Below are 15,292 nucleotides of genomic sequence, written 5' to 3'. Positions count from 1 at the left end.
TCGGAATAGGGGTATATAATGTCCTTTTTTAAATACTATGTGCCCATTTTCCCGCGGCCACCCTTTATGATCAGTTCTTATTTGTAAAAAACGATATTTTCATTTCCCAATACCAGGCGCTTATGCATGTGAAGTAACAAGTTTTCTATTTCTACGTACAAAATTGTTTGTATAAATTTTTAAATTACCAAAATTCTACTTTGTAAAGTTCAAAGGCTTCTACAAAAAAAAAGTTAATTTAAAAGTTCTACAACCAAACTTATACGTATAGAAAGCTTGCTACTTCATATGTATGAGCGCCTGGTATTGAGAAATAAAAATATCTCTTTGTACAAATACAAATTTAGTTCGTTAAATAAAATTGACCGCAAGTTTCCTTCAAAAACATGCAGTTAGTTTTAAAAAGCATTGGCAGAATATCCAAAGCTGGTACGTACTTCTGGTCATAGGTAATGCTTTACCAAATTGTGGCAGTAGTAGAAAAGCAGAAATAAAACGACTATTTTCTCCTATAAAGATTTTCTTCTAGTTTCAAGGCATATTTTTTCAGTGTAGTACTGAATGATCAAAACTGTTTGCATTCAACCAAAATTTACAATCACGATGATTGCGAATACTTTTGTTACATTCATATTCTATACTGAATGGAACTCTGCCATTCAATAACACATTACGTTTGTTTTTGTTCCAAAATAATTTAAGCCACTCAGGAATGAGGTTTTTTTTTATACAACCAAACAATTGAAATTTTGAAATGAGTGCCAAGTGAATGCAGATCCTACTGATTCAATCATTTTACAGCTGTGTTCTAGTTGAGTTTCTATCCTGTCTTTTTCTAGGGCTTTATGCAGTCTCGCCGCTGCAGGAGTGGATATTATATTCCCGCAGAAGTTTCTAAAGCTTTTGCTCTTCGCTTTCATGATCTCTTTATTATATGTAGTTAGGCTCGAAGTACAGTCTCCTCAGCACCCGTTTTTTGTTTGGCAAAATTAAATTTCTTCTACTAACAAAATCATATTAATACATGTTCTTCAAATATAACGATGTTCGTTTAGATATTTTTTCCATTTGGGTATATAAACATCGGGTTGTGCATAAGCAAAAACATATGCACGTTTTATGCCAATTTGTGAGTAATGTTTCTGATTTGTGTGTTACTAGGTACGGCAATATATTCATGTGTAGGTAGTACTCGCATTTTCTAGCAACATTCAACCCGCAATTTGCATATTTTGCAAACGCTCAAAGCGCTTTCTACTATACCTAACATATGCGTCTTTGAAGCGCTCGTTTGAAAACTTTATGCGCAATTCAATTTGCCAGGTCGCGGTGCAGCGTCGGCAATACGTAACTAAAGCAGCTTGCTTTACGTTCTACAACTTTTCACAAGGTGAACCTTTGTTACTGTGTTAAACTTTTTCATTTATTTTTTTTCATTCTGACAATTTTTTTTCCACTTTTCTTATATCTATTGCAGCTGTCGCGTCAACCACAACATGGCGCGCAAATGTAAACATAAAAACACAAAATAACAATAAAAAATGCAGAGATTTGTTCATTGTAGATTGACTAAATATTTTTTTAACAACAACAAAAAAACTACTTACATCCACCAACATCCGCCACTTTTATGACTTTGTAACTACAAAAGCGTTGTAAATTCACGCTGTTGCGCCTAAATTTATGCAATATTTTCTGTATTTGTATGCCATTTTATTGTTGTACAAGAACACATCTACATACATACATTTATTTTATTTTTTTTTACCTGCCATGCTGTTTACAATTCTACACAAACTAACTTCCATTTCTTTTATTTTTCTCCCTCTCATTCTCCTTTGACAGGATTTACAATCGGAAATTGAAACGCATCGCGTCGTTTATGATCGTCTCGATGGCACCGGCCGCAAGCTGTTGGGTTCACTCACCTCGCAAGAGGATGCGGTGATGTTGCAGCGTCGACTGGATGAAATGAATCAGCGTTGGAATAATTTGAAGTCGAAGAGCATCGCCATCAGGTGAGTGAAAGCCTAAGTACATATTTGAGAGTGGGTGTTGTGGAAGGAAGGAAGGAAAGCAAGTAATTGTTGATGGCAGTGTGGGCGCGCGCTGCAATTGTATTTGATTTGTGTGCTCCTTTGTCTGGGAAAAGTACCAGAAGTGCTGCAAATATGAAGGAATTATGCAAAGAAATTGAATTAAAAGTCGAGTAGTTAGTGCCGCAGCGCTATGCTGTGTAGTGTGACAACGATGTCCTATTGCCGACCTATTGCGGTGGGGTCATAGTACGCGCTGCTTGATTACAATAGACATAGCACTTATGCTTCGTTATACTTACATATATTTGCCAGTAAATTATACATTGTTGGCAAGCATGCAATTGTTATCATGCACTGACGCCTTGCCTGTGGTGCAGTGAACTTTTTAAAGTGGAATTTTTGTTGCAGTTTAAGGAAGTTACACTAATTTGGAAAATTTGCCTTATTTGAAAGTTCTGAGGGCACCTGATGCCATCAGAAAATCTGATGGATCTTACACTATGTATGTCGTTGTTACTGTTAGGAATCCATTTTTTGAGTAGCAGGTTAATTTCTGTTGCTGGCAGAGATATGTGAGTGATTAGCGCGGCGGGAAAAGCCACCAAACTAAGCTGGAACATAGCATCAAGGGAAGTGACTTAGGAGTGTGCTGTGTCACCTGGCTCAGATTATGTGCATCCGAAGATGTTTAAGTATGGGGGTGACAGTTTTTAGGACTTCCTAATCATTTGGCCGAATTCCCACTGTTTACAGAAAAACCGAGATGATTACACGCTATCAAAAACGTTCAGGCCAAGCCGCCTGACATCCAATCTTAATGAAGAGCCTTGACCACACGGTCGAAAAAGCATGTCCTTCAGTGCAACCAAAGTGAAAAGTCCTGTGAATTAGCTCTGCGCAGAAGGAAGTGGCGCTGGAAGCAGGAGACTACACCCTGGTGGCCTGCGGCCAGGAGATATGGCGTGGACGAAGCAATCACAAATGGGACGCATTCCACTCTATCTAGAAAAGTGTTTGACTTTGGGCGGGATATATGGTCCTTATACCATTGAAGAGGCTAGAAGAAAATGTACTCAGGGCAAGGTTACTCTCACCCCTTGTGTGGCGTTCGATACTGAACTCAAAGGAGTCTGAATAAAATTGATGAATGGTGCACTTCGCAACCTCAACGAAGCAACCCTAATCAGTTTTTACGTAAAAAATAAAATTGAAACGTTTCAACCTTCCAACTTTTTGAGGCATAACCGAAGTCTTACCGCGGAAATTTTATACATAGGATAACTCGAGAAACAAAAGTGATATGAAAAATTTGCGTCAAGCTAAAGACAAATCCAAAACTTAAAGTTTTCGGTCCGTACCGGAGATCCGTTATGGTATTTTTGATGTAAACAGCGCTAGTCAGAACGATCGTCACGTACTCTTCTGTAGTATGTTGGCGTAGAATCATTTACAAAACCTTGCTTTCTACATTAAGTACTTATGATTTGGTACACACCGGGCACAGAGAGTAGTTTACGGGGTTGTCAGAGAAATATCCTTTGTGTTCGGCTCTTGAGGACAATCTGATACCCAGAGACTCTTTTGGAAGAAATTAAATCGTTACATTTTTCTAAAAGGCATCAATAGAAATATCCAGGCACTATCTTCGGGAGCTCGCTGACAAATTTCTATATCAACTGCACCTAGACTGAAAATGGAACCGAAGCTGAATGGCTTAAACATATAAGGTAACCAGACACTTTATTCCAAGTCTACAATTGAAGCTAAACTCTGCATGCTTTTGCATGCATATGCGGTGCATGGACAAGGACCGCAAAGGAGTCACTAGAGGCTCTCATAAATACACACTTTCCTGGTTGCGATCAGAGACCAAAAACATGGCCTCATACAAACTGTCAGCAATTCTCAAAAGAGTTACTCGACTCATTCATAGGCAAAGGGAAAATCAAATTTGCTTTAAATAAATTCTGCTCATACAAGTCCCCTGGTCCGGACCCCCCGTCCTGGCTGGAAAGGGTCTCCAAAGCCAGGATCACCTTGACATACATTCAAAGAGTCAGCCTGCAGGGGGTTAAACTACGTGTCATTGAGTGGTAAACCACGGGGGTGTTTTAGTATGGTGTATATGTATGTATAATATGGCGTCTATGCCACTGAATGACACGTAGTTTATCCCCCAAACCCCGCCCCCCGCTGGATCCACCACTGATAACGGGACATTGGCCGATTGGCGAACATGCAGCTAACATGAGCATTCCATAAAAGCCTCGGCGCGTAACCCACCATTCTAATCTAAATAGATTCCTCGGAAAATTCAAGTGGTTTTACGAACCCAACGAATCATGAAAGTAGTTAAAATCAAGGGTCCCAGAGAAAGCGTATCAAAATGGTGCTATCAGCACTAATTTGGTCCTGGGAATATACCCAGGCGACGCTTCTACCAAACAACCAATTTCAAAGCTTTGTCCTTTGAGTTCAAGGATATTTTCACCGAAGCATCATCATCTCGGAATCAGGGTACCACGCAACTAGGGCCATAGATCTTACAAAGAATATTTCCCTCGAATACCCTCAACGTCTTCTCATCTAAATTACTTGCTGGCAAGAATTATTCATAAGCTGATCTCAGAGCTGAAGTTATGGATAATGTTCATAATCGATCCTGACTACAGTAAACCCTTAACAAATTAGTATTACTTTGTGTGTTATCAAACTCAAGAAGTCAAAGATAGCCGGTGTAGATGCAAGAATGATTGATAAAAAATCTGAAGACTCTTGACCTTTCGTTATAAAATGAATTTACGCGGACGTGGTATCAAAGTTAACTTATATTCTTCACCTCTTGCATTTGCGATGTCCTTAACATTAACCGACTATTTTCGCTTGTTAGCTGACTTCTAGTGGTACGTTTAGTGTACTTCAGAATATCAATTTCGACCATCCCTATAGCTACATAAATACATACTTACATTCATGATCTCAATTTGCCTTGGCATTAATGACTAGCATTTTAGCTATTTGACAGCTAGTCAGTCTGTCAGTCTGTCATTCAGTCATGGATTGGTGGCAGCCAGCTTAACTTTTGGTATCGGACCAACAGTTTGGCCAAGTCACTCAACCAGCAGTCACTTACTTGACACATGACAATCAGCAATCTGTAATGAACATCAACGCTCTTATCATCATTCTCATCATCATCATCATCATCACCACCACCATATATCGCTAAATCGCCACTGCTGTTGCAGCATTATCACATAATGCATATAAATGCCAATTATGCATGCGGCAAGCGTCGCTGAGTTTCATACACATATACACATACTTATGTGCATACGTATCTATGTATTTGCAACGGCCACTTCAAAGCGCTCAAGAAATTACTTTCATTAGTTAGCCAAGCGTTTTGATGGCCTTTTTTTGTGATCATATCTTTGCTAACATGATTTTTAGTGTTTTCTTCTTATCATCAAATTCGGACATGAAAATTAATGACCTGCGTGCCAATTTTTCTGTCAAAATAGCACTTGGCTCAAAGTCGTAGGCGGTATTTTTTGTCTGGAAATGGGGAAGCAACAAATTTGATTAGTTTTGACATTTGTTACTCTTACAAGTTACGCCCTTAAAAATTAAAGGTTTGATTTAGATTAGACAGCTAAAAAGAAAGAGTACTAAAATGTTGGCCCAAAGAAATGTGAAACTACTAACTTGCCTAACTATTTAGCACTCTTTTTTTTAAACTTTAAAATTGTAAAAATTATTTTTGAAATAAATAAATTTTTTTTTGTTAAAATTTTTTTTACAACTTTCAGTAGTTTTTAGTACTTAATCATGAAACCCAAATTTTTTAAATGTATTTCTTAGATATCTAAAAAATTTAGTTCTCTCCATTAAGTACTAAACACTACGGAAATGTTGTCTAAAATTTTTAACAACAATTTTGTACAAAACGCTTTAGTACTGCCCTATTGCCCTAAATTTAATGTTAAATGTATTAAAATTAAACAAAATTATTAAATACTACTTCGTAAAAATAAGACATTTTGACTAAAAAGTATTTGCACTAAACTTTGTGTTAAAACGGTTTTGTACTAAACATTTTCTCAAAGGTTCTCAGTAAACGTTGGACTATAAAATTTTTGTATCTACTTAACTTTGCATTAAAAAGTTTTTGTAATTATTGTTTTACTAAAAGTTTTTGTTCTAAACGTTGTTCTGAAAAACTCTGATACTAAACTTTGTACCAAAAGTATTTGTATTAAATTTGCACTAAACAGCTGCTGTACAAAATTTTTAAGTAAAATATTTTTTGTAGTGTATTTTTGTTTAAATTAGTTTTTTTTATAGCTTTAATTTAAATTAAAAACGATTTTTTTTAGATACTACTTGTTACGAATTTTAAAATAAACAAGTAAGAAAGTCTAAGTTAAATACCCGGCGCAAGTATTAAATATATGTTTTTTCACCTTTCCGAAAGCTACCGCTAGATGGTATGCTGGGGTGTATCAATTTTGAGTAAATTAGCGTCCTTAAATTTCGAAATATTGCAGTTTCAAGCATTTTTGAAATTCACCGTTAAATGAAAAGCGCCCGTAATTTTAGTCCGATTTCAATAATTTTCAACGTTTTGCTTTTATGTGGCAAGGACAATAAAAATACCGAGTTTGGTAAAAATTGGTAGAATGGCTACCGATATACATATATGTGATCATAAGTGGGCGGTGCCACGCCCATTTTCCAAAATTTTACCATAAACGTATTTCTTGGTAAAGAATTGTTGCAAGCATCAATTTTGAATAAATTAGCTTTAATATTTACTGATTTATCGAGGATTTCGTATTTCTCGAAATTACCGTTATATGGGATGTGGGCGTGGTTATTGCCCGTAGTAGTGAAAGTGGTCACTGGTGACATCGTCACTAATGAGGATTTGGTGACATCGTCGCTCTTGCTGTGAATTCTAGGCGACATATAGCTGACAATGATACTGGTGACAATAACATGCAGGCGTACTCCTATTAAAGACTCATAACAGACAATGTCTTGCAGCGGTCACTTATAAAAAGTTCATTGCAGAACAGTGTCGCTTGAATATCATCAATAATCACTACATGACAAAGTCATTCAGATGCCATCAACGACTAAATTACCATTTGTATGAAAAGGTCATGAACGACTTCCATATAAACGCAGCCCGAAGTCGTTGCAGACTTGATATGGCCGTACAAAACACTTAAGTAACTATTTCATGACATTCGCTACGGGGAAGGTTCTATTTTTTGCATATTAGTCCAATGTTTTTTATTTATTAACATTTTGTTTTTTGAAAAATTCGATGGAAGTAATTTTTAATAAAGTTTTATTTCATACACTTTCCATTTTTGCTTTCTTTAAAATTTATGTAATAGACACTTTTTAGTTTATTCCCCAACTATTTAAAAACTAAAATATTTTTCACAAAAATTTTGCCTTTTCAATCAAAGATCTGAGCTAAGGGCAGTTGAGGGAGTATTACCTTTTGCAAGACATTTCGTTGCAAAAACTTATTATTATTTTTTTCATGTAAAAAATAGTATGATTGGTGTCCTCTACTTCATAAATTCCTTCCCTGATAGATAGATATTTTTGCCCTCATATTCAGCCATGGTTCTACTAAATCTCTTATCCCACCCACTAATAATGACAACCAATTTATTTTTGGCTAACATTTACTTCCGCCATGCGTCTATGTTCATTCCCTTAAGCGCACCGCTTCGCTGCTTAACTCATCTCCTGTTGTTAGTTAGTCAATCAGCTGGGTCCATTGGGGCGCACTCCATCATTCAAAGCCCATTGACAAATGGCACTGGCGTTTTGTGGGTTATGGCAAAAGTCTGTATTTACCGTTGTTTGCGTTGAACCAATAAAAACTTTCGGTCAAGCTGCTATGTACATACATATGTATGTATGTATGTTGCAACCACACTGTAGTTAATGTTGTAGTTGCCGACACTGGTCGCATATTTAAGCCACTCCAATGCAATTCAATTCAATCCAATTCGCTTCGGTTTGTGCAACCAATTTGACGTACGCCATTGGCATCTTCACTTGTTCGCTTTTGCCTTATGTTTATATGGCTGTGTGTGTGTGTGTGCCCTTTAAGATTCCTGCCAGATAAGCCATCACTTCCGCTTTCCGTTTGGATGTTGATTTGTCTGTCTTTTGTTTACTTTTCACCAGCTTGGCATTTTTCTGCTACTCTTCATCTTTCAACTTTTGTTTGCCTTTCGCCACCGATTTATTGTGTTTACAAATTTCCTTGTTTGTTATTTTCTCAGCGTTCATTCTCTTTACACCGTCAGCTGCTCTCGTTAATGCTAAATTATATTCCCTTTGCAGTTGCTAGCTGCCAGCTGGAGATTATTCGCTTTTATTGCGCTTTTGTTTTTGCTTTATCGTTAGTCACTTGCTCGCTTCACACTGGTAGATAGTATTTCGGCATTTTTGCTGCGCTTATTTGTTCCTTCTGAGCTTTAACTTAACCAGATCTTTACTTTTTCTGACTTTAATTCTTCTTTAGTTACCGCTTCGTTTGCAGTTTTTGTTTGAGTTTCTTATTTGCTGACTTCTTTCGCTCTGTCTATTTTTTTGGGTTTTTATCTGAATTTCTTATGATTACCATCGTTGTTTGTGCTCATAAGCAATCATTCAAATACATAAATAAAAGTTGAATAGAAATTAATTTCCCAAAGAAAATTGAGGAGAAAATTTGTTTGTGCAGTTATGTAAAGACTTGTGAGTGTCCCTCTCCGTGGCAGGTGTTATCTAGAGGTATGGAATTTCTAATTTTCTTTGCGTAGATTAGAAGAAGGTTTACATATTCAGCAACTAATTTATTTATTTTTTTTTTTTTTTGCCCAACCGAGTGTAGCTTAAGCGCTCGCATTGTCTTCGCTCGATCTGTTGCTGGTTAGTATGGTGTTCGATTATTCGCCTCTTTTTCAAAACCAGTTTTCGAGTTATTCGAAAATTTCTAATTTGAAACAAAAAACGGTTCCCGATTTTGAAACTGAAAACGCTAAGGACCTACCGGTCCATATGCGGCTCAACGGCAGCCAGATTTACCTAACCTAAGCTTTTTGCATTTTTTCTGACTTTTTCAGATCTTTGTACTGCTCTTGCCGCCGTAGACGTGCCTACTGCCACTCGGGAACTCCATGGTTCAATTTCTGGTCTAAAAAACATCAAAAAATAGTCTTTTTTTTTAACAGCCCCGGCAGACAATGGCAAATATCTTAGTGCACTTCCAGCATAAACATGATTCTTCGGAGGTGAAATGAATATGTAGATCAGATCTCTCCATTTGTGTGACAACATCAAGAGGTAGAACACGAATTTGGAGGAAAAACTCGCCCAAATACGTAGAAAACGTTTAAGCGCTAAACATTCACTAATTGGAATCACATAGCCTAGCATATGCTTTCTCTTGAACTGAAGAAAGCCTTGAAAACTTCGTAAAACTAAAATTTTTTATTGCGAAGTCGAGATTTGTTTGAAGAAAAAAACCGGTTTGTTCGATAAAAAAAAAAACCGCCTATAGATATCCATAAAAAAACGAATAGATATCCATCGAAAAACCGAGTCAATCACCCTACTGGCTAGACCCTGTCCAGACATCGATATCATGCGATCTGACGGTGATTTCGAGTTATTCGAAGCTTCCCGCTGATGGTAGCAGAGGATCCCGCTGATGGTAGCAGAGAAAGAGGAAGGTCTCTATAGAAAGCGATGGGAAGACCACGTGGTACAGGAAGGACCACACTGGCTTCACTTGGCATTTTCAATTACAGTCAGTCGACACAAAAGGGAAGCAACTGGCGTGCTTTGTTGGACTCGGACAAAATCGGTTACTACGAACATGCACATGTAAATACATATATCTTAGTTTCGAAGGGACCTCTTTGCTACACATAAAAAATGTCTACGGAATCTCTTTCAAACATCAAACTTTGAAAAATTAATAGAGATGCGCCTTTAAAGATGTAAATTTTGAGTACTCGCATTTTTGTCGGAGTCGGGTTTTACAATTTTCCTCCGAAAATACTGGTTTTAATGTAATGCCAAAAAACCCAAAAATTATTGGATTTTATTAAAAAAAAAATGTTTTACTCAGACAAAGCGGTCATATTTGCCCATCCCTAATATTAAGGAAGCTTTATTACAGTTTTAAGTCTTACCAAAGCGTCGTGAACAAACATACAAAGTGCACTTCATACGAAATACCGATCTAGCTTTTTCGATTCGCCATTCAAAGTCTCTCTCGGTACAACGGTGCTGCTAGTTTTGTGAAATTCCTCAACGTTTTTAGGGGTAGTGTAGATATAGAAAAGCTACCGTGGATGTTTGGGGACGGGAAATGCCACCTAAAAGTATGCTTTGATGTTGATACTGAGTTAAGCAGCAGTTTAAGGATAACATTTTGACATCAAGAAGAGAGATAAGAATAAAGATATGTAGAGACAACGATGGCGGTAAATTTGCAGGCATAACATAAGGGAATTATGTATACAGATGAAGAAAAAAATAAACATAAGGATAAGGATAAAAAAAGATGTCGAAAAAAATAGAGACAAAAATAAAGGCAGATAGAGGGAATAAGATAAAGTCTCAGAGATAAAGATATAATTGAAGATTAAGATATTGTTTTTTAATGTTGTTCCCCTCACTTCACTTCACTTAGCATCAACTCGACTCACCTCTCCTCAACTCAGCTCACCCCATCTAACCTCTCTTCAACTCAACTAACCCCACCTTTATTCACCTGAAATCCGCACCTCAAATTAGCACAGCTTAACTAATTCCACCTCAACTCAACTCACACCACCTCACCTTACCACAACTCACGGGAAATCAACTCACCTCTCCTCATCTCACTTAGGCTCAACTCGCATAATCTCATTTAAACTCATCTTATAAGGTGGACAAACGGGCTCGATTATTTGCATAACCAGCCTTAATTTGCTTCAACTCATGCATTTTCCTCTTTAAAATGAGCATAAGCAGCCGAACAAATGCACGAAATTTTTGGAAATTAACTCGGATTCGGGGAATTTTCGATGACAACACTGCTAAAAACGGCCAGTTGTTGCCTTTTGTACAAGTAAGCAAACGAATCAGTCGAGTTTCGCGTACGCGGTAGCCGAGTGGTGAGATTTGCGAGCTACAAGCCTGCAGCTGCCTTGTTCGATATTCGGTTGGAGCGATTGCGAAAATTTTTTTGCTTTTATTATTTATTTTATATTTTTATACCCAAGCGCACTTGTGCACAAGGGTATTATAACTTTGTTCACATAACGGTTGTTTTTAACAGGCAAAACGAATCGAGATAGATATAGACAAATGTATACATAAATGATCAGAATGAAAAGAGAAATCTATTAAGCGGTGACTGTCTGTCCGTCCGTCCGTCCGTCCGACTGTCCGTCCGTCTGTGCACACGATAACTCGAGTAAAAATAAAGATATCCTAACAAAACTTGGTACGTGTACTTCTTTCCGGCGTAGGACGGATGGTATTGAAAATGGCCAAAATCGGACATTAACCACGCCTACCTTCCATAAAGCGGTAATTTTCAGAAATACGAAAACTGCGATATTTTAGTAACTACTGAAGATTATTCACTCACAATTGATATTTATATAATTTTGAGACGAAAAATAAGAAAATTATAAGTTTTTGAAAAATGGGCGTAGCCACGCCCACTTATGGTTACATGTGTATATCTTGGCAACCGCTGCCCCGATTTCTTCCAAACTTGACACAATTGTTGGCTTTGGTACAGCATACCAAATGGCCGAAAATTTAAAAAATCGGACAATAACCACACCCACATTCCATATAAGGGTAATTTAGAGAAAAACGAAATCTTCGATAAATCAGTAAATATTAAAGCTAATTTATTCAAAATTGACGCTTGCAACCATCATTTACCAAGACATACTTTTATGATAAAATTTTGGAAAATGGGCGTGGCACCGCCCACTTATGATCACTTATATGTATCTCGGCAACCATTCGACCAATTTCTACCAAACTCGGTGTGGTTATTGTGCTTGCCACATAAAAGCAAAGCGTTGAGAATTGTTGAAATCGGCCTAAAATTACGGCCGCTTTTCATATAACAATAAATTTCAGAAATGCTTGAAATTTCAATATTTCGAAATTTAAGGACGCTAATTTACTCAAAATTGATACACCCCGGCTTACCATGTAGCGGTAGCTTGCGGAAAGGTGAAAAACATATATTTAATACTTGCGCCGGGTATTTAATGTTCGGCTCCGCCCGAACTTAGACTTTCTTACTTGTTTTATTTTATTTTATTTATATATGGGCATTCCCATGGTGGCGCACGTGACAGTCGTACGATTTCAATGTGATACAAAAAAGGAAAACCATTCGTTTTCTTTAACTTTTTTGGGCCATTGTATAGCACATAATTAGCTCTATATTTAACCGAAAAATGAAATCAATCGAACTGCTTGGTCCTGAAATATAAGCATTTAAAGAGAGGTTCGTTACGTGACAAAAAATGGAAGTTGATTTTTTCTTTTCTTACAAAATCGCAAAACTCTGCGAATTGTGGATGGCTATTTTGATGAAACTTATTTTGATATGATTTGGAGCAATTCTAGTTGTTTTTAGAGTTTTTTGAATTAATGCAAATTGTTTCAATTCTCTTTTACAACCCCAAGTGTGAAACGTGACGTGACGTGGCGTCACATGACATAAATTTCCATCGTTATATTTTTGTTAATATTGCTTTTAAATGAATTTTCAACGCAAATAAAACATGTATTTTATATAGAATATACTTTATATTTTGACTTCAGCGCCAATTCAGGGTCAATTTATTAGAAATCTATGATTTATTATGTTTCAACCACATGCGCCAAATTCGAACCAAATCGGACCATAAATACGGTTTTTCGAAACATCTCGACCTTGCCACCATCTAGGAAGACCAATTTATGCAAACATTATTCTTCTTACATAGCCAGTATATATTTTAAAAAGCAGACAAATCGGCCTGTAAATACGTTAGATATAAAACTTTTATTTTTTTTTGTCGTGGTGGACCTTCCGCTGGAAACACCCATATTTAATTTTACTTTATTTTATTTCCATTTGCTTTATTTTATATCACATTTCTTATTTTACTATTAGTTAATTTTAATTTTTAGAGATGAATTTTTTTTAAAATTCAACAACAACTAACTGAAAGTAACGTAAAAAAAAATATAGAACTTTTAAAAAAAAGAATGAAAAAGAAATAAAAATGTATACTGGCCGTGGGACTCGAACCCACGACTTTGCGGCTGGTTTATTCGCATTACTGCCGTCTGTAAGGGTAAAATTTTAATTTGCATTTATGCTTATTAATTCAAATTAATTTTCTCCGTCTGTCTACCATATTACTTCAACTCAAGCCACATCAGCTCGCCTCAACTCACCAGATTTCAGCTTAGTGAGGCAAATCAGAAATAAACTTTGATTTCTAGATTTGTGATTTTATAACTTTAAAATCACTCAGACCAGCGTTAAGTTATGTTATCTTCAGTTATTTTAAAACCAGCAGATCTAAATACACAACTATCAGGACAATGGAGCGTTTATAAAATTAATCAAGAATAATTTCACTTCCGTAGAACGGCCCAGGTGCGCTCATTCTTTTTTATATAAAGTATACGCAATTTCTTTGTGGGTTAAGTCGTTCGAGAGAATTATACAACAAGAGAATTTTACTATGGGTCCTATCAGACAATAAAACAACAGATAGTTCTCCTAGAAATAAGCAACATTTGTTATGTTTTCATTCATAAGCATTTATGCTCCGAATTTTTAGGGATATCCTTCTTAACTTTAAAATATGCTTAAATCACTGCTGTTAAATTATTTAAATTTCCTCCCTTGTTTAAGGTCATGCCAACCTATGCCTTAATCTCCTTATTCCTTTATACCAATACGAATGCACATACATACATACAAGTACACTCTGCCACATAGACAGTAAGCTTTAAATCGCATTATTCATTCATTCATTGGTGAATAAACGGAAAAACAAAAAACACACGCATGGCCAACGACTGGCACAGTGTTAATTGTGTTGTTGTATTTTTTTTTTTTTTATTGTTAAGCCAAGCTGATTGTTGTCATTATAATCACCAACATCAGCCGCTTTAATTACAGCAAAAAACAAGATAAAATACCAACGTCAACAACAATAACAAAACAATGTAGGCTAAACGAAAAAACACGCATCCAGGAAAAGCGACTTAAAATGATGGCAGATGAGATGCCAAGAAAATAAATTCAAGAAAAAAAAACAACCAAAATGGTTGAGTATTAAACGAAAAGAGAAATGACAGATTATTTATAAATTCATATTTTTCTCTTTTGCAGTAAATAAACAAAAGCAAAGTTGGGTGTGGACGTTTGTGGAGGGCCACAACATCCGCCACATTTCTTGGTACTATTTTGTTTGATAAAGGCACATTTAACGTTCGTTAGAAAAGTTCAAGCGCCTTAGAATATGCTACAGGCATTTTCAACATCAAAAAGGAAATGGAATTTCTTTGTTTTTCGAAGAGATTCGAAGAGATTTCGAAGAGATTCACATTTGACATAGATGCTTCTCTACTCATTTCCGGTTCACATTTCTTAATGTATTTCTACGCCAAAATCTTAGAATCTTACGGAAATATATTTTTAACGCGAAAATGCTGCTATGGCGCTAATAAATAGCCCCAAAAATTGGAATGTGATGATGGCGTGCGTTTAGAAAGGATGGATTTTTAGCGTGTTAAGTAATTTGAGTAGCCACTATTTCGCCCACGAAAAATGTGTTTTTTTTATTTAATTGAAATTAGGGTGAGGAAATAAAGAAAAATTTCGCCCGTAAAGTGGATTATACCCTTGAGCCTTTTATGACATCGATAATCCCCCATTCTGCGGAGTTATTTATGTCACTGATGTAAAACAAGAATCTTGACCCAATGGGCTTTACTTCGTGAGAAATTTTAGAATGCAGTTAAAAAAAATGTATTTGCAAATTATTTATCTAACTAGAAGCAAATATAAGCATAACTCTTTCCTTCACATGAATTCGCCCAGGACGCATACTCTTTTAATTTAATTAGGTGCTGTTGGTGACCTCATTGGTTTTTATAATAATTCGAGTGCACATTCTTTTCGAAGGTTGTCTAACAGGACAATT

General features: G+C 36.3%; 1 protein-coding gene across 1 annotated transcript in view; it reads left to right on the top strand.

Moving 5' to 3' along the window:
• Window positions 1-15,292, top strand: part of LOC118745587 (dystrophin, isoforms A/C/F/G/H) — a gene marked incomplete at its 5' end in the record, with an annotated part of 547,153 nt that overhangs the window by 496,002 nt on the left and 35,859 nt on the right. Inside the window, 1 exon segment of the mRNA XM_036479124.1 lies at window positions 1,846-2,018. Coding sequence (XP_036335017.1) covers window positions 1,846-2,018 — 173 coding nt within the window.

The sequence above is a fragment of the Rhagoletis pomonella genome, unplaced genomic scaffold, assembly GCF_013731165.1.
Source record: "Rhagoletis pomonella isolate Grant_MI unplaced genomic scaffold, Rhpom_1.0 Rhpom_scaffold_00001, whole genome shotgun sequence".
In the NCBI taxonomy this organism is placed as follows: Eukaryota; Metazoa; Arthropoda; class Insecta; order Diptera; family Tephritidae; genus Rhagoletis; species Rhagoletis pomonella.
This window is presented reverse-complemented; position numbering and strand designations above follow the sequence as displayed.